The following is a 24,808-nucleotide window of genomic DNA, read 5'->3' on the forward strand; positions in this document are numbered from 1 at the left end:
TTAAGGGGTTCAGCTTTCTCAAAAATAACAAAAGTGGGGACTTTCTCTGATAACTGAATCCGTCTAAAACCTGTGATGAAGAGGGGAAGATCCTCAACACAGTGAAAAGAAATCACTCAGCAACTCCTTTAATTTTTCTTCCTTTATAGCTACCTGATCAATGAGCTACTCATGAATGCAGAGGAAATTCTTACATGAACACTGCTAAAGCATTATCATTTCCAGAGCTTGCCAAGAAAATGCAGGTGTTCCTGGAGCCCTGAGTAATAACAACCCAGGGCTCCTGGGTCTGGATGACAGGTATTCCTGACAAAAGGAAGTCATCTTTCTGCGTGGGAGATAATTGCAGGTGATGTTTATTATGCCTTGGGTTGATAAAAATCAAATAGTGATTAAGGACATAGAAAAAAAAATTTCATCACTTTCTTTTTTTTCTGCCTTATAATTAGATTTTTAGCTAGACTCTCAGCTATCAGGTGAAATTTATTATAAGAAAAGTCAAAAATGTTCCAGAATATTATGGTATAAAGGATTTAACAGATCACTTCAGGCTCTCTGTCCTCACTTGCTCCTTTCACAAATCTCATATCTTCTTGTGTGGCTGCTTTTTTTTCTTTTCTCATGATTTCTCAGAACCATGATCAGAAAAGTATTTTAAAAAGACAAATGGATTAACCAGCAGACACAGCAATAGTCTATATGAATGTGAATTAAATTCACTTTTTCCATGGAAAAAAAACCCTCACTTGAGACAGATCAGAAGTCCTCGGTAAAAATAAAGTGAAGGTATCCCTGTTGTTCCAGCTAATAATTGCTCAGTGCTGCTATTAACTGGATGGTTTTCCAAATGGTTCCATCAGGAGCTGGCTGGTATTGGACACCAGTTTGGCTCTGTCTCTCTGTATGAGTTTTACATAAATTCTCCTTCATTACAGGTAACTCACACTGAGAGCTCTGACTGAGAACATGGGACAAAGCAGCCATTACTTGCTATTCCATTGTCTGGGGTTATTTTAGACATTTACAGCACTGGAAAAAGAAATTAAAGGGGATGACAAGGCAGAGTTAGAGTTGACTGAAAGGCTGTGACTTTTTTAGAAGAGTTTTATCCACATGTTCCGTGCTAGGGGAGAGATGAGGGATGTTGCTGAGCTGTTGAACACAGACTGCTGTGGCAGCTAAAACCTGGCAAAATATGAAACTGCATCAAAACCAGACCTCAGAACTCGCTGGTTTTGAGCTACTTAATGAAAGGAAGACTAACCCTGGTGGATTTTTCCTGTGTTCATAGAAGCAGAGGGGAAGTGTGGGATTTTATGTTAACTAAAAGACAAGGAAGCCAGGGGTTTTTTTTTATTTGTCTTATTGATTTGTTTTCATTCCTCCCTTCTGTAGGCTTCCTGCTTCACTTCAAGGTGAGCAGGAAAACAAGATCTTATTACTTTATGAATGTTTTTTTTCATGGGTGTAACCATTAGAGGACTCAGACTGTCTTTAATTTGCAAGGCTAAGACACGCCTATAAAGGCAGTGTGGATGGCTCTGTCCTGTCTTGGTTCATGATTAGAATTAGATGAAAAGAAGAAAAAGACTTAAATCTCTTCATTAAATGATTCATTTTTTCCAGAGGAACAGAGTAGCCCTTCCAAACAAGACTATTAGAAGCTTCCTTCATCATTAGGCAGTTTCAAAGAGGTTTTTTAAAGTCCAAGATATTATTAATCAATCAATAGCAGTATCTTTTATTGCCTTTGGACATAAATGATGTCTAAGCTAAATGAAATTAAGCAAGATGAAATTAATCAGTCTGATACAGTCACCCCATTTCTTAGTAGGCACCAATCCCCAGGCAATGCAAACAGATGCTTGACCCACAGCTTTCTGATCCATGAACACCCACAAATTGCAGTGTGTGTTTGCCCAGCAGAAATGCAAAAGGATTTAGCTTAATTCTTCAGTGCTGTGCAGGTCCAGCTTGGCATGCTGCCAGCATGTTTATTGCCTGGAATTTTCATTTTGCTGAAATCATTAACAGAGTGTTTTCTGGATTCTTGACTCAGGAGACTCTGTGAGCTCTGGTAGGTGGGATACGTCTCCTACTGCTCCAGGCAGCTCCAACACCTGCATATATCAGCTCCAGCAACTCAATCATTTAATTAGTTTTGCACTTGTATATTTTATGGAACATGCTCTGCTCCAGGCCCAAGGAGAGCCATGACTCATGATTTGCAACAAAATGAATGGTGTGTTTGCTCCCAGCTGTAGAAGGCAACTGGTGGAGCTACAAACGGGGTATCTCGGACATTAAGTCCTGTTTGGTGTCAATAAAGGATCACAGGATCAGCTCTTCCAGTTTGCTGTGATCTTAGAAAATTTGATACAAGAAGGCAAGACATTTTTTCAAACAGAAGCCAGTGATCCACATCTTCGTTGACTACAAAAAAAATTCCAGTGTGGTTACATTTGTGGTGACTTCTTGCCAACCTAAGAATCTACTGTTGGTTGATGGCTGTATAATTGTTCTAAATTTACAGAGAAAACAAGTAACTTTAGTATTGATCTCCCTTTTATCCCCATTTTGCCCTCCATTTGCTCAGAGAAGCTGTGGCTGCCCCATCCCTGGAAGTGCTCAAGGTTGGATGGAGCTTGGATCAACCTGGCCTAGTGGAAGGTCCTGCCCATGGCAGGGGTTTGGAAAGAGATGAACTTTAGGGTATCTTCCAACCCAAACCATTCCCTGATTCTATTTTGCTTGTAAAATTTTAGGTTAGATTTATAGTTTCTAACTACAAACCTTTACACTAATAGCATTTTAAACCAAAAAAAGCTGAACTGATGGCAAGAGCATGCCATACCTCATAAATAGTGCTTCCCAAACCACAGGCCTGGAAATAACCTATGTATTTTAACAGGGCTGCTGGTTGTATTGAAGGGATTGCATAATTCCCTCATTGCCATGGTAAGCCGGTTAAATCAATAATTAAAATTAGAATTTCAAAGTCCTTAAAGCCAGTGGACCTGTAGAAAAGCTTCCGGTGAAAAGAAGCCTCATAAAACCTTGTCAATATTCCACAAATCCGAAGGAATCACAAACCCAGAGGAGCTGTTACAGGGACATAACTTAAGCCTTTAATAGACTGCTTTGCAATGAGCCTTTTAGTTTCTCAGAGACCCATGAATTGAATGTTCCCTTCCCTGAGCTGCAGTGGCATTAATAAGCTTCCCAGTATATTTAAATTAGTTAAGCCATCAGGTGGAGAATTTGCAGGTGACACACAGTGAGCTGAGCTCTGAAGTCCCCAATTCCAGCCCAGTAAGGGAGGCAAAGCGAAACCAAACTGTGCAAAAATACATATGACCACGGCAATTAAATATATTTTCGAACCAAAACTCTTCTGCCCAGCCTGCAGCAAAGATCCAAATATCCTTCCTTAATAAAGCAGACATATTTGGTTAGATCATCCCCATATGTATAATAACCTCCTCCCCTGCAGAACTTATTAGAAAGAGCAGAAATGATATTCTGCTCAATTACATAAAACCAAACACAGCAAAACCAACCAAGGTGCAAAAGTCATTTGCTGCAATCACTAGATAATGATTTTAATGATGGGCATTTGATGCAAGGAAAAAAAATAGATATGAATATCCACATAAATTTGCCATAGAAGAAGAAATTATAAAAAATAAAATACCTAGCTAATTGCTAAAGGGAAGTTTACAAGAGTTCATGCTCTTCCATGACTTTTAATATAGAAACAGGCACTGACATCTACGTATCATTTTAAAAGCCTTCTGTTCAAGCCTCTATTTTTGTCTTTGCTGAGTGAGAGGGAGCCAGCCCAGTTTAAAACAAGAGGAAATCGAAATACCACACATCTAAAAAGAGCAAATGTGACAAAAAGTGATTTCTGCTCTGACATTTCGAAGAGCTACAGGGTAAAGTGAACAAATTCTATCTAGAGCAGTGTAGATATGACAGGTGTCACTTATATCACTCGTAGGACCAATATAAAATGTAATAGATAGCAAAGTCAGTCGTGCCTTTCATCCACAAAAATCAGGAATTAGTTTGTTTTGCCTGTCTTCAGACACTCAAGAATATTTGTGGTCTTTTAATTAAGTGACTCTTCCTTCTTCCCCTGCCTTTCAAATATCCAGTGCTTTTCCCATGACAGTTTAAATCCCAGAGCGACTGTCACTGTCACACACCATAGATGGTGTGACAGTGCATCAGAAGTCACCCCAAAGCTTAATTACTTTCCCTGAATGAGGAGGCTTTGCAGACACATCACCTTCTCCCTTCCAGGCCTCTACATATCTCCAGGCACTTTTGAAGTGTCCTGAACAAGTATCACAGAATAGAATCCATAGAATGTTTTGGATTGAAAGGGACCTTAAAACAACCTCATTCCAGCCCCCTGCCATGGGCAGGGACACCTTCCACTAGCCCAGGTTGCTCCAAGTCCTGTCCAACCTGGTCAAGTAAAAGCTTCCCAGGGCATAGCAAAGCTCGGGTTACCACACCAATTCACATGGGACCGCATCCTCATGGCAAGCCTGGAAAAACTAAAGGTCATCACCATCAGCTGTAACAGCTGAGCTCTTGTGAGAAAAATCCCAATATTTGGTAGGTCCTGATTATGTGTCCTCAGGGGAGAAGCACTCGTGGGTGCCCGTGGAGCCCCTTGTAGGCACACATCAGTTTACTCTCATCTGATGGCAACGTGGATAGGAAAACATGAAAGCAACTCAGAGCAATAATATCAGTTCTTAAAATTAAGGTAATATCTGATTGATGTGTTTTCACGTGAGTAGCATCAGAATTCTTCTGCACCTTGCAAATAATGACATGATTTCAAATGCACGGATTACTCTTTCCCCAGTTTGCAAAGGTGATTCTCTCTCAGCTGGTGCAAGAGGCACGCTCGATAGTCAGGGTGATGAGATACTGGCACAGAGAATTTGAGGCTCCCTCATCCCTGGAAGTGTTCAAGGCCAGGATGGAACTGGGTTTGGAGCAACCTGGTCTAGTAGAAGGTGTCCGTGCCCAAGGCAGGGGGGTGGAACAATGTTCCTTAAGGTCCCTTCCAACCCAACCCAAACCATCTGTGATCCCTGGATAATATTTCAGCAGTTCCTGGAGGCTGGAAATCATCTTTTCTAGAAATACCTTCTGAGTTTTGGGTTAGAAAGGGTGTTGGGGAGTGCTGAATATTTCTAAGCTCTGCAGAAGATGAATGGTGAAAGAGCTGATGGAAAAATTTAATTTCCTGCTCTGAAAGTAATGATATTATTCCACAGGCTGCAATATTATGGATATATTAATTTAATTCTAATTTAAATGTGATGAATTTTTGGTTTTTTGATTCGAGCTCTTCAAGATCTTTCAGTGTTAATTTTCAGATTAGTTACTCTTTTATTCATTAGCTTTAAGAAGAGGTGAGGAGTAAAAATAGGTTGAGAACAAAAAAGAAAAAGGAGAAACCCAAACTATAAGTCTCCCAAATCTTTACAAATTGAAATATAGATAAGTTTTCTTTGTTAATAAATATATTTTTTGTGAGAAATGGCAGTGAACTTAAAATCAACTGACCAAACTCTATTTTGAGCCCTCCTTTCTGTCTTTTTAGGTAAACCAAATAAAGCAGGTACATCCACGCACTCCCTCCTTTAAAAGGATGCTGTTCTGACATAGTTCCATAGGCAGATGAAGTGGGACTCGATATCTGCATCACTGACGGTGCTGATACGGAGTGATTCTAAAATATAAATTGTGAACCAAACCCCATGCTGGAATACGTCACTTAACTTCCTGCATTTGCAGGAATAAGACAGAGAGACCAAATCACTCTCCTGTTGGCACCAAGTGACTGGGTTTGCTCATCCACTAATCTGAGAAGGAAGCTCTCACCTGGCTCCGAAAGGAAAGGAAGAGCTGAGCCTTCCACCTACACACACATCCACCCACAAACATCCCTGACTCAAAGGTTCCCATGGCTTCCTGCTGCTCCTGGCTTGATTTGATTTCCTTAGCTGCCCTAAGAGTCCTTAAATATCCACCCATTAGGCAGAAGTGCCAGAAGCATCAGCCATGTGCCTCCGGACCCGATGTTTCTTTAATTCCATGAAGCAAAGCAGCAGTGACAGCCCAGCATGAATAATTAACCAGGAGGGCTCTGCTGAGCGGCTTCTGGAGCTGTTGTGGCACTCACAGCACAAGGGCTGTGTGGGGAAGCACTGGAGGGTTTCTCTCCCCACTTCCCCAAAGTAGTGGCCCACGAGGAACCCTCTGGCTGGCCCCAGTGACCCGCAGTGTACCTGCAGCATTCCCTGTGTGGCACACACAGCACCTGCTGGAGAGTAAAGAGCCAGGCAAGAATCACAGAATCATAGAATTTTAAGGGGTTGGGAGGTACCTTAGAGATCATCCAGTCCCAAAACCCCTGCTATGGACAGGAACACCTCGCACTGGACCAGGTTGCTCAAGTCCTTATCCAACTTGGCTTTGAGCACTGCCACTGGGTGACACTGGTTATTTGGGGCCAGGAAGAGGAGGGGCTGAAGTAAAATGGTCTGTGGTCACTGAAGGTGACAGAGAAGGTGTAAAGGTTGCATCTGCACTGTGACACCTGACTAGTCGGGCCCTGAGAGGGACAGAGCTGTGGCTTCTCTCTCCACCAGGGTTTTGCACGGTACTGGGCTGAAGATAAACCAAAATTGACTCACATGAGGGCTCAAAGAACTTCCTTGGACTCGATGGCCTAAGAGGTCTTTTCCAACCTAAGCAATTCTGTAATTTTATCCTATGATTCTGTCCCGTGATTCTCCCCCCCAGGGGAGGGTGAGTGCCTGTGCAGTGCTTAGTTGCCAGCTGGGGTTAACCCTCGACATATGCACAGCTCATTCTTTCCTCCTGATCGGTATAAAATGAAGCTATTTGATGGGTCCATCCTGCTCCCTTAGGTATTCATGATAAAAACACCCAGAGGCGTTCAGTAAACATCCTCTGCTGCAGGGATTACCAACAGGGGAATCACTTATGTAAATTAATTGGGCCTTCAAGAGTTGGAAATACTTACACAAACACAAATCAGTCACCAAGAGAAAACTTCAGCTTTCTCCTGAAATCTAGAAAGCTTTATGGCAGTGATGATGATGATTATTATTATTCATTAAATCATAGAATACAAAGGTTAGAAAAGACCTCTAGGTTGATTGTAGGTTTAAGTTTTATCAGTTTTTACATTTTCCCTGTAAACACTGGGAGATTAACCTTATTGATAACAATGTCTGGAGGAAAAGGGGGGCAGGTGGAGAGAGGGGAGACATCAGATCTTGGAAAAAGGAGTTCAGAAACCACACCAAAGGATATTCTGAGTCTCCTCTTGCCTGTCTTGCAGCTTGTCCACTCTTGTATGCTTTCTCACTCCTGGTAAAGAGACCCAGCAGAGCCAGTTCACAGTTCTGCCAGCCTCTCCTGCCCTTCAGGGTATGTCCACCAATAATCTTTGTCCTGAAGCAAAGCCTTCATCTTCTCCCTCATCTCCTTACCCTACCTCTCCTAAGAGGGTAAAGACCCATCTTATTTAAAGAAGGCGTCACCTTTTCTCAAAGAACCACAGAGGTAGGAAAAGACCTCTAAAATCTTCAACTCCAGCCATTAAACCAGCACCTCCACCATGTTCATCGCTAAACTATGTCCTCAAGTGCTGCCTCCACACATTTTTTGAACACTTGCAGGGATGGTGACTCCTCAGCTTCAAGTGGCTTTGGATCACTGGCTCAGGAGAAGAGGCAGACACTGCAGTCCTGCACATCATCCATGTGGCATGAGGACATGGACTTGTGTTCCAGAGACAGGCAGCTCACAGGGCTCACAAACTGCCCTGGGCTCTGCACCCTGAGCTGCTCCTTCCCTGATTAATGTTTGTGTGTAGGCCCTGCGAACCCACCCTGTCCTGGGGAGCCTCAGCTGCCTTTGGCGACTCCATTAGCCCTTTAAAGCCTGGCTGAAGAAAACAGAACAAATCTGAAGCGAAAGAAAAGGGGCTTTCCAACAGCATGCAAAGCCCTGACAGCGTGCAGGGTGACAGCTCCTGAGCCGTGGTCCCGAGTGGCTGCAGGGAACAGCTGCTGTGCATGGACACACTCGGCTCTGGCAGGGCTTCAGGCACAGAGGGAAAATCTGCCCGAGCAGAGAGCTCTCACACACGTGCACAAGCACTTACCAAGCCCCAGTAACTCTGCTGCAGGGTATCTTTTTGCCTTCTTATTGTGCAGGGGTTAAGGCTTGGCTGCCTCGATGAGAAAGCTGTCCTGATTGCTTGCAAACTCTCAGCATTCCCACTTAAAACTGATTTAAAGAGACAGGAAAGGCAATCAGGAAACAGCTCCCGCTCCATCCCTTAAAGCAAACTTAATTTTAACACCTAATTATGTGCAATACAGACTCATTCCTATTTCCTTTGCCAAGCCGCTCCTTGGTTTTGAAGAAGTGGTGCTCAGCCTCGCGGGGAGGGAGGCTTTGATTAGGAGAAAGCAAAAAAACTGTGGAAGAGGAGAAAAGCCCGACTGAATAGTGGTACCTGCAGCACGACGCTGCCTCTGCCGCTCACCTGGCTCTGTCACCTTGGGCATGTGGCAGGGGCACCTGGGCTTTGATTTCCTTGCTTTTAAAGGAGATAAGAAGGCGATCATTTTCCTCCCACGCATCAGGCTTGGAGACACAGGACTGCAAAGTGCTAAAGTAGAGCAGGAAAACTATTCCGGTTGCCTAATGGCAGCTCCAGAAGAAGTAGCAGAATATATCCATTTTTCCACATCTCTTTAAGCACAGCTAATGAAGAGAAAAGAAAGCCCCTGCCCTGGCTGAGAGCAAGTAGCAGCACTGCAAGTGATGCACAGAAATGTGGGAAACACACTGGAGTGCAGGAATTCGGTTACAGGGCTGTTTGCAAATTAATGGCTAAATCAATTAACTGAAAGCATGGGATTTCTCTTGAGGAAAGTCTGGTCACAGTCGCGAGGAGAAGGGGAGGGGTTGTAGAGCAGGGATGACATAATCACGTTTGCGAATCACCAGCAGTGTGCATGCTTTAATCCATTAATGGGGTTTTTATCTGTGATCATAAAAAGCAGGTTACAGCCAGCCTGGGAGGGAGTGAGGGCTGGAGGAGACGGGGAGGGGAGAGAAAGAGAGAGAGAGAGAGAGAGAGAGACAGAAAGCAAGGGGAGAAAGAGAGCACAATTCACTCGGTGAATTTCTTGCAAGCTTGGGGCTGCTAATTAGGGATCTCGGGAGAGCAGTTTCTCAGAATAACGTGCACTCCTTCAAATGGACCGGATGGAGACAGTGGTTCAGTCCTGCTGATATTTTTTAAGCCCTCCTCGCAGTTTGATGGGCATTCCCAGAGCTTTTGTGCACGTCTCGGAAAGCGTTGACGTGGAAAGGAGCAGCGAGGAGGGGGAGGTTGGAGGAGAAAACTGCAGCTCCTCCAAAAACACGGAGGGCATGCAAGGGAGCGAGCAGGCTGGGGAGGAGGGCGAGGTGGGTGCACCTCGCACCATGTTCCCCCGGTGCCGGCGCGGCGCAGTTTCGGAGATGTCTCTCCTGTGACTTGGACGCACCATGAGCATCTGGGAGCTGATCCTGGCTTTCGTGGTGGTGCTGCTGATGCTCGTGGCCCTGCTGGCCAACGTGCTGGTGCTGCTGTGCTTCCTGTACAGCGCTGACATCCGCAAGCAGGTCCCGGGATTGTTCATCCTCAACCTCACCTTCTGCAACCTGTTGATGGCCGTTTCGAGCATGCCCCTGACCTTGGCCGGGATCATTTACAAGAGTCAGCCAGGAGGAGACCCTATCTGCCACGCTGTGGGCTTCCTGGAGACTTTTCTCACCACGAATTCCATGTTGAGCATGGCAGCTTTGAGCATTGACAGGTGGATTGCTGTGGTCTTCCCCCTAAGTTACCACTCCAAAATGAGGTACAGAGATGCTGCTCTCATACTGAGCTACACGTGGTTGCACTCGGTGTCCTTCCCGATAGTGGCAGCTTCTCTCTCCTGGGTGGGTTTCCACCACCTCTATGCCTCCTGCACCCTGTACAACAAGAGACCAGAGGATAGGACACAGTTTATGATTTTCACTGGGGTCTTTCACGCCCTCAGCTTCCTCCTCTCTCTTATAATCCTGTGTTTCACATATCTAAAAGTGCTGAAGGTGGCACGGTTTCACTGTAAGAGGATTGACGTGATCACTATGCAGACCTTGGTGCTGCTTGTGGACATCCATCCCAGGTAAGGTGACTGCGTGTTCAGCAAGTGGGACTATTCATGGCACAAAAAGTGAGGAGGGGGTTCAGTGTTATGTTAAAACAGTCTGATCTCTACCAGACCAGGGGATGGGGAGGGGTAAAAAAAGAACCATCCTCCTTGACAGTTTCTATTCTGCATGTTTCTTTTTACTTGGGTTTATTTCTCTGATTATAGGACTCCTTTTCTGTCAGGCTTAAAGACTTGTTTCGGGAGGGAGGGCAAAGGAAGGGGTAGTTTTAGCTGATAATGCACTTCCCTTTGAGACAGCCATGAGATCCCTGCCCTTTGTGTCCGAAGGTGGATTCAGTGGTCAGTAGGTTTGCATTTTTGGCACTGTCAGCCCAAAATGTTTCTGGATCCCCGAGGGAGGAGGTTGCACCTGTCCCTTCCGTTGGAGTTTGGAAGGGAAGCTGGGAGCTGCCTGCAGCTCCTTTGCTCAGCAGTTTCCCCGTTGCTGTGCTCTCTCTAACTTTATCATTCCTGAAGGCGGAATCCTAAGGGAACAGCATCTGCAAAATGCGTGCGCTTGAATGCCTATATTTAAATTTAAGGGAGAGGGAATTCAGCAGCTGTGTTGATACGCCAAAAAAGGGATGTATAAAGCCCATTTCAAACGAGAGGCTTTAGGCAAGCCCCTCGTGCCGAGACACGGGAGGAGAAAAGCCTCCAGGGGCTGGAAGGATAGTGGGCTTGAAGGCAAGCACCGAACGGGAAGGAATGCAGGCTGGGATGCTGAGCAAAAGTCACATCAGGGATTATGTTATAAATCCTGCATGAATAGGCAATGTATGGATCTGGAAGGGGTGCAGGTTTGGCGTCTGAAATGGGGGGAGAAATCTGCCTGGAAGACAGGAAAGCAGAGAGGGCAGTCCTGTGCCTGACATCCCATTTGACCTCCCTTGCTCCCCTGTGCCCCACCAGCTGGAGGCAAACACCCTCTCTCTCTGTTTGCAGCCAGCCAGGAGCAGAGCTGCAGGGCTCAGAGCACATGTGGCTGTCCTCAAAAACAGGTCAAGTTTTGGGGATTCCTGAGGCTAAGACAAATAAGTCTGAAAGGATCAGGGCAGGACAGCACACTGTCGGAAGAACAGAAGCATTTGCTCAAAATTCTCCAGTTAAGCTCTTTGAGCTGTCTCTTGACCAAGAATGCAGAGCAGAACTTTGGGCAAGGCTTGCTGCTGTTCTTGAGAAATACAGGTATAAATTTTCCCTTATTCACCAGTCAAATTGAGCAAAAACACCCTCCTGTCCTGTGTGCTGTCTGGTTGATAAACTGTGCTTTGACTGTCTCGATTCCTGTACCAAGAGATGTGGTGGTTACTCCCAGGACAGTGCCATAAACCCTCTGGGGCTGTTTGAAACAGCATTTGTTTTGCCTAATGCTTCAAGCATGAATGGTCTGCACAGCAAAGTTTAGAAAAAGGGCAAAAATCTCAGTGTTATTTCTCCTCCTCTGCTTTTTTTATGGTCTAGGTTAAATTGAGGCTCTTTGTGCACTGAGGAATGGATTCAGTGGGGCTGTGGAATGATGCTTCCTTTCTTCAGAGGAGGCAGAGTGGTACAGGCACTTTGCTGTGAGTAACCTGTACCAACAACTCTTCCCTCTCACATCAGGTTACTGTAATGCCTCTCTCTAAGAAAACAGAGTTTCTTTTCCAGATTACAGAACTGGTGGCTGATTTGACCCCATGCAGGTGCTGCCTTAACCGGTGACAGCTCCTGCTGCTGAAAGGGCCAGCTCTCAGGTCACCTCCCCTCCTGTGAGAGCTGCACAGAGTCAGTGATGCTCATAAAGCTCTGGCACAACAAAGGCATCATTTGCCTTATATTAGTGTGTATATACAGGCGTTTTCAGTGTGTAGCTGACACCACAGACACGGACGCTGGGAGAACTCACACGAGAGAACGAAGTTTGCAATCCCAGCTTAGGCTACCCTGACTCCTCCAGCTCTTTCCAGGGTCTAGTTTCAACGCTGAGAAATGTGTACAGACAATTTCTCTGCTTCCTATGACTCAGAATCCACCCTCAAGGGGGTCTAGTGACAGGCATTATGGCAGATGGCTTTATTACCTGTGACTTAGAAAGACATGAGTGACCTCCTGAAGATCATTCAAGACGAGTACAAAGGAAACCTCTAAATACCATACAAATTCGTGGGAGTGTTTTGGGCACACGTCCTTTCAAGTTAGCTTAGGCATTTCTAGTGGATCCTGCTGTTCCTTGACTTTGTTCTTAAGACCAAAATATCTTAGGAATTGTGAGAGATTTGGGAAAAACTTCACTTAAGTGTTTAATCCATGTATTTCTTCACTCAAATTATCTACACAGTCTTTTTGGTGTATCCAGATCTACACATCTTAAGGTCCAGTATCTCATAAACTTTATTTTGAATACCAAACCTTCAAGGGGATGTAGCTTAGATTTTCCAGGATATTAAAAATCTTTTAATGAAAGCTTAGTCAATAATCCCGTTCTGTTACTGGTGTCACTACTGGTACTTGCATATGTGTTCTTATCTTAGTGCATGGAAGTGTGTGCAAGAACAAAATACTTGTCTGTACATTGTCTATATGAAGGAATGAGATAAAATACCCTCATCTGTGTTGTGGTATTTACTGGCTACATCTGGAAAGGCTGAACAAAAGAAACTGGTTTTAAGTGTATCAGGACAGTCGTGTGTGTGTGAGCTACAGGAGTCAGAGACAGCTTTGTATGTGCCAGTAAGGAAAAGATGTAACTGGGAGAACTGTTAGAGATAAAAAATACACACTCTCTCCACCCTTAGAATACCCTAATTGAACCTGCTTTGGAGAAACACTTTTCCATATTGCTGTGGGCTTGGGATACTATGAATTTAACAACGCAGGTCTTAAGTGAAGCTGTTGAACCTCTAAGATAATCTGCCTGAGCCTAAAAACACTCCAAGTTCCCCATCTCTTGCAGAACTGAAAGCCCATAGGTTCCCTTGAAAAGGTGGATTTTCTTCTCTGTTGTCATTTCTAGCTGCAAATAACTCAGACACAGAACATGCGATGCTTTTAGATGTGGCATGTTCTTTGAGAGAGAGATGATTTGTCATTCCGAGGAGAACAAACTTTTCCTCCAGTGTTTATTTCATCACGTCATGATAGCTGTTCTGGGGACTGGCAACGTAAGAGCAAATATAGAATGGAACAAAGGAAAAACATTTTCTTTTGCACAGTGGAAAGGCAGCATAGGAACTCATTGCCACAGAGATCACCAATGCACACTGAGATCCTCAGGACATAAACATGTGTTTAGATGATGATAAAACATTTGCAGATACAGCAGTGTACGGCCCTAAGCCTCAGCTACGAGCACATGAGAGGGTGGACCCTGAGAGTGAGTCATCAATTACAAATTTACAATAAAAAAAAGAGAGGCCAATGTCAAAATATTTTAAAATATTATATATGTATAGACGCAGGACATGGTCCAACCCGTTCAGTTTGCCTGAACTGCGTCACCACGAGATCTGTGCAATGAGTCAACAAGTGGCACAATTATGTGCATAGAGAGGGTTTCAGGATGGCAGTCTGGCTTTGGTTTCGCCCTTTCCAAAGGGATTCATTCAGGTACAGATGGTCCTGGCACTCTGGGACATACAACCCATCCAATCTACCTGCCTGGAGCAGGCAGTAACTCGGCCCCTTCCCTCACAAAGCACAGCGAGCACAGGAGTCATTCAAGCAGGTAAAGGAACAGGATGAGATTTCACATTAATAACACTTTTGACAAGAAAATGTGCTGATTTCTAAGATTTTTTTTGCAGTGAAAGCACTCAGGCCCACGGTCCCATCACCTCGCTGGCACACCAAGGGAATTAGCAGCTCTCTGGTGGCCTGCTGAGACCACCAACAGGAAACTCAAAGGGCAATCTCTAGTCCGAGGAGGAAACAAGGGGTGGGACTAGTATGTGCCTGTTTAGCTGGAAACAGGGTTGGTTTGAGGTGAGAAGTGAGGACAGCATAGTGCTGTGGATTTATTATACAGTTCCCAGCCTTGCAAAACATTCAGCACGGCAGCCATGCAGAGCTGCACAGGCTGATGGAATATTTATGGACGCAGAGTTCATAGCTATGGCATACAGTGATTGCTCCAGTGTTGTGTCCAGTCCAGAGCATGTGTTTTCCTGTTAGGATTTTGTTGTGGTTTATTGCTTATCTTGCTGGGAAATTTCTCCTGTCTAAGGTAGTGGTGTTGGAATTGCTGTTTCTAGGGAAGTAGCAGTTTTTGGAGGGTGAGATGGCCAGACAATGCATTAATACCTGATATTGCCCCACATAAATGCAGTGCACCTGGCATTGTCTTATGCGATCGTAGCAGATACTGGAAGGATTGTTTTCCATCATTCCATAAGTAAAGCCATTATAACCTGTTACCTGATGTTATGATTCATGTTCTTGTCTGTGTTGGATGTCACACAGCGTGAGAGAGCGTTGTCTGGAAGAACAAAAGAGGAGGAGGCAGCGAGCAACAAAGAAAATAAGTACCTTCATTGGTACCTTCATACTTTGTTTTGCACCTTATGTAATTACAAGGTAAGTGTGAACCTACCGCCTGGAAAAGGCTCCTGAGAGGCAATTGTAACTCAGAGAAGTAGGGCCCTCTGAGCCACAAGATTGTTCTGTTTCCTGTGAAAATTTCATGCACTGTTTCCACTCCTGTAAGAGGGATTGCATTTACTGAGCTAACAAATTATGTAAAATGTCATAGTGCTTATCCAGTTCAATCCTGGGGCAGGATTCTGATCAGAGTCAGCTCAGACAGCCCAGTCAGTGTGCTGGTCACATGGGAGTGATTTAGGGAGTCAGTCCAAACAATTTTGCAGACTTTTTTTGGGATCAAGTAGTCACCTACTGCCTAGGTTGCCTCCCTTCACTTGCATGAATAGGTCAGAATGTAAAAATTTGGTCAACAAGATCCAGCTGAGGTGAGAACAGGGTCCCCAGACTTAAACCATAGTTTTGTCTGACTGGATAGAGTTTATTAGTCATAAACACCAAATATCAAAGCTGTGCTGGCTCATAACAAAAAAAAAATATTGCTTGTGATTTATGGTCAGATGTCTATCTGTCTACTAGCTTATCTTTGGAAATGGTTCCTGTGGGAAACACTAAATTACTCCTATGAAATATAAAGTATTAGAAAGTGAGTATATCCAGAAAAATGTTATCTAACTGTTGAAGGAAATTTATAGCTTGCATTCCTTATTGAAAGACTCTGGAAAAACTGAGATGCTGCTATGCAGAACAGAGAAAGAAAAAAATATTTTTAAAATGTCTCCTATTCCAGTACTTTTAAGTAGAAATTAGTGGGGCTGACTTCAGTCAAACTCAGATCCAACATAATAAAATCACTGAAAAAGCTGAATTAAGGTTCAGTATAAATGGACATGGAGTGAACCCTAAGTTTTTCCATTTCCATATAATGTCCTGATTTTCTAGAATTAAAAAAATAAAAGCAATTTACTGGAATCACCTTCACTTTCAGTTAGTGCTCAGAAGACATCATTCCAAGCCACACAGTTAAATGGTATAAAAGGATTTGTAACTATGGACATGTAGCCTCAGATCTCAAGCTATAAGACATTAAACTACTCATCTCGTTGCAAATGGTTCATTTTTATTTTATGCTGAGGGTCTGATCTTAGTGAAAATCATCCCAGTCACACAATAGCTGGTGGCTCAGTCCTGAGAGCTCTGACCAGAACTGTCACAAGTATTTCTGTGCTCTTCCACGGGCATCTCAGCCCAGCAATCAGGCACCACTTCCCCACGTCCTCCTCACCTTGTGGTGTCCCAAGTTGTGTCCCAGTGGCTTTTAAGACACAGAAGAGGGGTTAGAAAAATCCTGAGCCTTCTGCCTTTAGTCCATACAAGATCCGTAACAGTGATGATGAGAAGATGCGCCCTGGGAGCTGGCCAGGCTTACCAGGGCTGTTGAATTCTCTCACATTCCTGGTCTTTTCAGTTCTGACATGCCCAGGGAGAGCTCAGCACAACATGCCAAGGGGAATTCCCTCTTAAGCTGCTTGAGAGACCTTACTGGACACTTGCATGCATGGATATTCAAGGATATGCATCAATCTCTGCGCCTCCCTCTGCCTCACACGTGGGGCTGAGGGTCTTGAAGTCAAGGGGACAGGAGACTTTTGAGTTTAATTTTGCAAGCAAGTAGTATTTTCTGGGCTATGCCCAGCACTTTGCATTTACAAGAGAGTGTCAGTCAATCCCATTTGAAGGCAGGGAAGAGCAGACAGAGGAGGGAGCGCATTGCTCAGCCTCTCATTTGGTCAGTCAGCTCTAATCAGCAATCCACTTAAATTAAACATGCTCTCAAGTACTCCCTGAATTGGAGGCTGAAAGCAGCAAATCACAAGGCTGTACTATAACAGCATCTTTCTGTCTCAACACTAAAAATAAATAGGTGTCACTAGAAGTTCCATGAACCAGTAAAGGAGTTGTGCTTGTAATCCCAGACAGATAAATGCCTCTCTGGATAAACCAGAGTTTTTCAGACCACATTAAGGTGAAAATCAGATTAGGCACTTCTTTTATGAAGAAAACACCATCCTAATTAGTTCAATAGATGACCTTAAGTATTGTATCAGTAGAATTTTGTTCTTCTTGATTCAGTGTTTCCACTCCATCAGTATGACAGATGTATTACCACATATTATATATTTCTAGGCTTAGTTTGTTTCTTGGTTTTTCTATAAGTACACATCTCTTTTTTTGCTATATTTAATATCATGCAATTAGATAGCATTGTTCCAAACCTCTTTTCTCCAAGGATCTTTTTCATAAGAAAAAATGAAGATAAGTTTTTAATATCCATTTCAAACTCCGGGCATTTCATACTGAAATACAGAACTTTGTTCATGCAAGTTAATAAGTGCTGTCAATGTGTGAGGAAATTGGCCTTAAATTAAAAATCCTGAAGTAATATCAAACAGAAGTTCATAGACCCAAGCCCTCAGGTTGCATTTGAGGATGATGGAACAGGCAGAAGAAGATTAAAATTGTCTTGTATAATCTCTGGGGGACAAGGGGTAAATAAACTCCGTTTTTAAACTGATTTCTTGCTCTCTGCATATGCAGATCCTGCCTGGGAGATAAGAAGTTCAGAATTCCTCTGCAACTTGTATTCTTGCCTATTTGTGCCTATAAATGCATGACTTTCCTGTGCAATCATAAGTTGACATATTTGAAGTGGCCTTCTAGTCTCCATCCAGATGATGTGAGGTAGAGATATTTGGCTCCCACGTGGAAAAATGGGAGGTTTTGGGGACGAACCAGACAATCCTGTTTGCTGTCCTTACACCCCTGTGCTGCTGGCACAGGGTTCCTGCAGCTCTGGGGAACAGCAGTGACTGAAAGCAAAGGTTTGTAAGATTTGCAAGATAAATTCTGATCACAGAATCATAGAATGTTTTGGGTTGGAAGGGACCTTAAAAGACCACCTCATTCCACCCCCTGCCATGGGCAGGGACACCTTCCACTAGCCCAGGTTGCTCCAATCCCCATCCATCCTGGCTTTGACCATTCCAGGGATGATCAACTTATTCAAATTATTAACATCAAAATAAAAACCAATGTATTATTCTAGTACTACAGGACTTGTATGGGGAAAAAAAAAAAAGTCAGAATTAGGCAGAAACAGAAATGTTACCTCAAAGAATTCATACAAATTCTTGGGGAAGGCACTGAATTTCTTCTTGTAAGAGCTCCATCATCTACCAGCTCCAGCCTGCAGTGCCAGTTTTCTTTCACTTCTGAACAGCAAGACATTTTAACTTGTTTGAGGCTCTGGTCTATTCAGACTTGTCTCAGTGACTCAGTTAAAGCCCCAGGTTTAAGCAATGCAGGACAGAGATGTTGCCGTTTATTCAGCCTTCCAGCTGGGTGTACACATGTTCAGTAAACATATATTAGTGTAGTGATTAACTGCACATGTAAATAAAGGATTTCCAGTATTATGTGCATAGAGATCAAGGTCATCCTCTTCAGCATCCCATTCTCATTTGTTTACTGAAAGTGAGATAAAATAATTGGATAGCCACGTGACATGACACACTCTACAGAACTAAAATTTCTAAAATATGAACAAGGTATCAGAGCAAAAGAGCTTACAGCTTTGAAATAAAAAGGTTTTGAAGACCAAACAGTAGAAGAGTGGCTTATGAAAGCAAGATAAGGAATTATGTAGCTGATGCTGTAAAATTTAATTTACAGGTAGCACTGAAATATTAATATTCCTTCACTGAAAATGTCTTCTTTTTGGCTGAAACATTCCATGAAAATTGAAGCTATGCATATAATTTCCCTCATAAATGATAAACAAAGCCTTTCAAAGGCAATAAAGTATGTGATATGCCTTGAAAGGCTGACATTTCAGTGTACATGAAATGGAAACGCATAGCTGGGTGTTTGGCTGCATTTCTGTGTTTGCTGCTTGATAACTGCAAATGTAATTTACCATAAAAAAATAACACATGAGAATTGAAAAAATGTGTAAATGTCAAGGAAACTTGCAGAATTCAATCAAAGAAAATATTTAAAGCTTTTTTTTTAATAGAAGTGTAGGCTTTTCACTTGATCAGTCAATGAGGGTAAAATTAGCAAGTCTAGGCTTGCAACCCTGAAGTGTCTGTTTGATATGCCTTAAATGGAGATTGTTAATGTCTCATAGAACTGATTGACAGAGATCAGACACACGTTTGTCACATTTTGGTTATTCAAGGCATCCACAGAATTTAATTAAACATAATCAAATTCTCATCTGTACAGCATTCAGTAAAAACAAATCATCCAGATGAAATTCAAGATGATGAAATTCCAAATGCGAGGCAGGCATCAAATAAATGGAGTGGAGAACAACAAGAAGGATGGATCATGGTAGATTACAATGTAAATATGACTCAGGAGCTGACTAATTTCCAAATTGTCAATTCTCATTTTAGAACACATTAATTTGGATGTCATAATCTCCATTTTATTAAACAGGAGAGAATACACCAGATGAGACCACCCAGCAGCTGGAGTCGATGATAATTTTGTCTCAGTCCTCCTCCTGCTTTGTAAGAAAAGTAATGGCCCAGAGTTAGAAGGGGAGGTTGAAATAATAACATTTGAGATGAAGGGAGAGAGGAATGGGACAGAACTTCAGATTTTGAGGTTCTTTGGGACCTCCGAGCTGCTGAGGCAAGTAGCACCAGTGGAGTGGCACAAGCAAATCCAGGGTATTTTAATGTAGCATAACCTGGTCACCTGAAATGTCTCACACATCTGTGAGCCCAGAGAGCATTTTGGCTGCCCCCACACCAAAAAGCATCACTGTGCACGTGCTCCAGTGGAAGTGACACCCAAAGTGATGGAATTGCTGGGCAAACTAGAACAGAGAGACAGAAGCTCATAGTGCTGTAACAAATTAAGGCTCCTTAGTCCCACTTTCATGCTCAAATGACTGGACTGTGCCATCTGCCAGCATTATTTTAAACAACACAATGCAGTGAAAGTTTATGGAATGAGAATAAAATGACTGAGGGAAAAAGAAATCCTCCTCTCTAAACTGCTCGAAGTGCCAGCATTACTGTTATTGCTGCTGTAGGAGCCATGCATCAGAATGCTCCTTGGAAATGGTGCTTTGTCTGAAGAAACACGAGTGGTTGAAGTGTTTTCCAGACAATTTTAAGAACATCTGCTGCTGAAGAGAGTTTCAACAGAGATCTGATCTGCCGTGGCCTCATGGGGCTCTCTAGCAGCACATGTGGCTGTTTGCCCTCTATGAAAATCGATAGTTTCTAACAGCTATAGAGGCATATTGAACAGAACTGCCCTTTGGTGTTGCTCAAAGACATGGGGAGTTATCAATATTTCACTGTCAGAAATACTCCCCCTGAGTACACAGCGAACTATCTGTGCTAGTTTGGGTGTGAGGAGTATGTGAAGCTCTTCCATCCCCTAATAATTTAAAAGTTTTGTCTTGGTAGATTTATTGCAAAAGTGTGTGTTTGGCCTTTAAACTGACCAGTTTTTAAATTCAGGATGTAATATGCCATCTCTTGATGACTTATTTTCCTTCCTTGTGTGCCTCTGCAACTCAGGCAGATTGTTTAAAAGCACTGAACTCTCTCTAGGAGTTGGATAGAAAGCTGGATGCCACTAATGAGTGGCTTCCCAGATGCCCTAAAGGGGAGTTAGAACCACAAATTCAGGCTAGATGCTGGATTTTTAGATTGATAATGGTAGAGAAATAAGACTTCCATGAGGCCAAGCAACAGCATTTTGGCCAACAGACCTCAAGCTTACATTTGCAGTCTTAAAAATTCGTAAGAGGAGAACAACATTCACGTTTTCATGAGTATGGCTTCCTTTTCTTTTGCTGTGCTGTAATTGCCCAGGAATAGCTTGGGGGGTTTGGAGGTGGGTTAAAGTCTTCCAGTTATGCTGTTGCTCTGGGGTTTTTAATAGGAACGTTCACTCTTTCTCCCTCCCCCTTTTCGCAGACTTGTTGAATTATCCTCCGTGGTCCACATCAACTCCCACTGGGGAATCATTTCCAAGTGCTTGGCTTACAGCAAAGCTGTTTCAGACCCTTTTGTGTACTCTTTGCTCCGGCATCAGTACAAGAAGACGTGGAAGGACATCATAAACAAGATCCTCAAGAGGAGCTCCATCAACACCTCCGCCCTCACGAGCGAATCGCACAACCCAAACACGTCGCAGCTGAACGAGTGAGGAGCCTGGTATGGGACCTAAAAGACATAAAACATGATATATGTGGGACAAAACTCAATGGCCTATCCCTAGTAGCTCTCCTCAGCTGTCCAGGTTTTGGGAGGCAGTCATGGCCAGGGTCAATGCCAGCCCACGCCCTTCCAGTAGTCCACGTTAACATCTTAGGGAGTCAGGGCTGCTTTGGGCCTCCTGCCTCCGACTGGAAGAGCGCTATTGATCCGTGGTCCTGCAGGCTTCACAAATACAAATCTCCCATTGATTTCCATCAGCAGTTGCACCCACAGATAAAAAGCTAGTCCTCGGCAGAAGGGCTCACTGAAAGTAATGGGAGTAAACTGGTGCCGTCGTGAGGTTGTTCTGCAAAGCTGCACGGGGGGATCTGTGCTGAGTTTTTCACTGGCTGCAGGTAAAGCTCCCCCTGGTGTAGCTGCCAACACGGCTTTGCAAAACCCAGCCCAGTCTAGTTGCTTGAAGAGGTTGTGTATAGAAAAAAAAAACCCTTAATGGAAAAAGCTTAAAAAAAAATAAAAATCTTTATCTATTAGGCCAGTGCCCAACACAGCTTTCAGCCTTTTCATTTGTATATTTTTGTTTTTAACAATCCTGTAGAATTGAAGGAAAAAACACTCTTGAAGTATGCTACAGGGTGGATTCAGCCATGAATCTAAATTTTAAAGGAATTTACACAAAATCCCACTAATTTTCTCCCCGTTAGATTGCAGAAAAATTCGTAAGGTAGACAGAGTGGAAAGGTCAGGATGCCTCCTGCCTAATTCCATGTATCTGAGCTATAAAGAACTGTATTTTGCCCAAATCTGCAGAACTGGGCCCTGTGCCCAGGAAAAAAAAAAAATCCCTTTTTCTGAGGAGTTATTAATCATGATTAGTTTTTTCCTACTTAAAGGAAAGATGAGCCTAAATCTGAGTTAAAGTATAATTTCCAGAGCAAGTGGAGGAAAAATAATAGGCCTCCACTCCACCAAGAAAGTGGAGCCAATAATCTGGATCCACATCTGAACGAGCAAATCTCAGGAGGTTTCAGTCCAAATCTTTACAGCTCTAGATTGCAATTATGCATAGGAACATTATTAACATTTCCCAAGCCTTCAGATGCATGGGCCCAGATTTAGAATAGTCTTGGTTAATTAGGCTTCATGCGTGCAGTGGCAGCTTAAATAACAGCTGACACAGCTGGCTGTGTTACCACCTACCCTTTCTTATATTCCCTCTGTCAATCCCATACTGAGAAAACACAGCCAGGATCATACTGAGAAAATAGGAGCCCCAGTAGTAAAAATGTGGGATTACTTTTTAGTTACCACCTACTCTCATCCAAGAATAGGGCTTAATAAGTTGCAAAAAAACACCCACTGTTGAATTTTCTGGCTTCTGATTCAAAGCCCAGACAGGGAACTCAGTGAGGGGCTTCACCCCAAAGCCAGTGAATGTGGGGTAACACCTCTGTTATCAGTCTGGATTGACCTAACCCCTGCCCTGGCATGGGCTACAGCTGCAAGGAACCATGTTAGTATATAAATTTACATAGTCACCTGCTCTGTAAATGGAAGAATTTATATGATGAAGATCATATAAAGAAACCATGTAAATAAAAATTTTTAGCTTAATTACTATTCAGCTATAAAAATACCATAATTGCAATGAAATCTACACACTTTTATAATCACAGAATCCAAGTTCTTACAACACTGCATTCAAATTAACTCTCCACCAGATTAAATAGTCTACCTCATCTCGATCATTTTGTTTCTTAGGCTTACCATAATTTTCTCAGGTGCAATAGTTAAAGACACCCAGCTTAATACTTGTTCCTTAAGAAATCCAAGTCATTCTGATGACTGGAGTGTATCAGAACATAGGAGTTTTAAAAAAAGATAAAAAGCTCTATAACAATTCACTATATGTTTTATTCAGACCACTTTTACTAAACTGCCCCAGGATGATTGTCAAAGTCCACAACTGTTGTTAATTTATACAAGGGGCTGTTGCCAAACTCAATGGGAGGTTTGTATGTTGATAAGGTTAACTTCAGAAGGATTTAAAATTTCAAATTCAAAGGGAATAAGGTAATTTCCTAAGAAAAAAAAAAAAAAACCAAACCTATTCTACATTTAGGACGTCTATCAAAAGACAGAGAAAAATAGAGCATTGGACTTGTCTCATTATGCTTGTGTATCAAAGTCAGTCACTGGTTGATTTACGTGTCACCATGAGCAATAAATCTCTCCACTTGTACATGTTTAAAAATTTGTCTTTCTTTCATGGTGCCTTTCTTCTACAATTAATCTTATACCAGAGAATAGATATAATTTCCCCTTCCTTGCATCAGCTCTCCGACACGTTGTCATCTTTCCACCAACCTGAAGCAAGCGGGAGTTGTAAATGCTGGTGCTTGACAAACTGCCTCAGCACACAAAATAAAAGTAATGCCCTAACATTCCCTGATGGCATTTTATAGGACACTAGAAATATGATACTGTGGCTTGTTAAGTGCTAGATGTTCAGCTGAATTCTTATAGGCAACTGGCAAAATTTTCCAAAATGTATGTCTAAAATGATGAATGTAGATATGAGTAACTGTCTGCTGAGTATTATATGTTCTATACAACACTTTGACTCGAGTGAGTTAGAATAATGATGGTAAATGTAATGCACAGTATTTATTTATTTATTTATTACCTCTGCTCACGAAGCAGAGCTGTTCTCTTGTCAAACACACGTGTGTGTGCGGGGGAGGGAGCGGGGGGTGGGGAAGGGGAATTTCCATTTGTTATTTAAATATTTTTGAAAAAGTTTGTAAAGTATGGCTGCAACGTGTGCCCAAAATCTGGAACTGCATGTGCAAAACTGGGCAGCTGCTTAGGCAATATGCAGTTTTCTGTTTGTTGGCATCCGTGTCCCATATGCGATATCTATTCCTCACATGCATGTCCAATTAACATTTTCTTCATATCTTGTAAATTTGGCAGGCAGAACACTGGCAGATGACTAAGAGAATTTAGTCCACTATGTCATTTTGTGGATTCTGAGCTTTTCCTTTTGTTTATTTTTACAGTAATTTGTATAATTTCAGAGCCCTAAGTGTGAACTAGGATCATGGTCTATGTGATGGTTTTGAGCCAGTTTGAATGTGAAGATCTGGGTAACTAGATTTGGAAAAACCTACAACAGGTTGATAATTGTAGAATAATTAATAATTACCATGTTCTCTCCTGACATAAATCAACAAAATAGTTGGTTTCACCTGAGGATTTGGTCTTATTAGGTGAATATAAGTCTGCTTCAGGTCAACAGTAAAATCTTCCTGGAAAGTATTTTTTTTTTAAATAATTTTTGGAAGATGTTTTAGACTTAGCTTCAAGTAACAGCTGCATGAGAACACCTTTAAGAGGTTACAAAAGTGAGGAAGAGATAGATGTGAGTGGGAGGCTGAGGGTCAGGCAGGTTGGGAACTACGAACTCTCAGATATTCACTCATCTCAAAGACAAAGGTGAAAATTCTGTCAGAACTCAGTAGCTGCCATAGGGTGGGCTGAGCCTGCAAGAGCAGCACAGACTCCACAGGAAGATCCTTGTTGGCTTGGGAAGACTCTGCTGGCATTCAGATGGGCTCTGTGGAAACTACTCACATTGTTTGAATGACCAGAGACAGCCTAATTCCTCAAGTCCAGGAGGTTTAGGCAGACTGCAGAAAGGAAATTTTTCTGGAC

At 42.8% G+C, this 24,808-nt stretch overlaps 1 protein-coding gene across 1 annotated transcript; it reads left to right on the top strand.

The window, feature by feature from the left end:
• Positions 1–9,198: 9,198 nt before the first annotated feature.
• On the top strand, positions 9,199–24,553 carry GPR26 (G protein-coupled receptor 26). The gene is made up of 3 exons (XM_027890964.1): positions 9,199–10,298; positions 14,766–14,879; positions 20,849–24,553. Exons 1-3 carry the CDS (start codon positions 9,631–9,633, stop codon positions 21,078–21,080), a joined length of 1,014 nt encoding a protein of 337 aa, XP_027746765.1. The 5' UTR covers positions 9,199–9,630; the 3' UTR covers positions 21,081–24,553.
• Positions 24,554–24,808: the final 255 nt, after the last annotated feature.

The sequence above is a fragment of the Empidonax traillii genome, unplaced genomic scaffold (assembly GCF_003031625.1).
Source record: "Empidonax traillii isolate 1590-97213 ecotype Southwest subspecies unplaced genomic scaffold, ASM303162v1 scaffold304:size641404, whole genome shotgun sequence".
Lineage (NCBI taxonomy): Eukaryota > Metazoa > Chordata > Aves > Passeriformes > Tyrannidae > Empidonax > Empidonax traillii.

Excerpts from the sequence above, each read along its gene's own strand:
- GPR26 (XM_027890964.1), top strand. The coding sequence starts at position 9,631 with ATGAGCATCTGGGAGCTGATCCTGGCTTTCGTGGTGGTGCTGCTGATG. Across the intron at positions 10,299-14,765 it reads CTTGTGGACATCCATCCCAG|CGTGAGAGAGCGTTGTCTGG; the intron begins GTAAGGTGACTG and ends GATGTCACACAG. Across the intron at positions 14,880-20,848 it reads GCACCTTATGTAATTACAAG|ACTTGTTGAATTATCCTCCG; the intron begins GTAAGTGTGAAC and ends CCCTTTTCGCAG.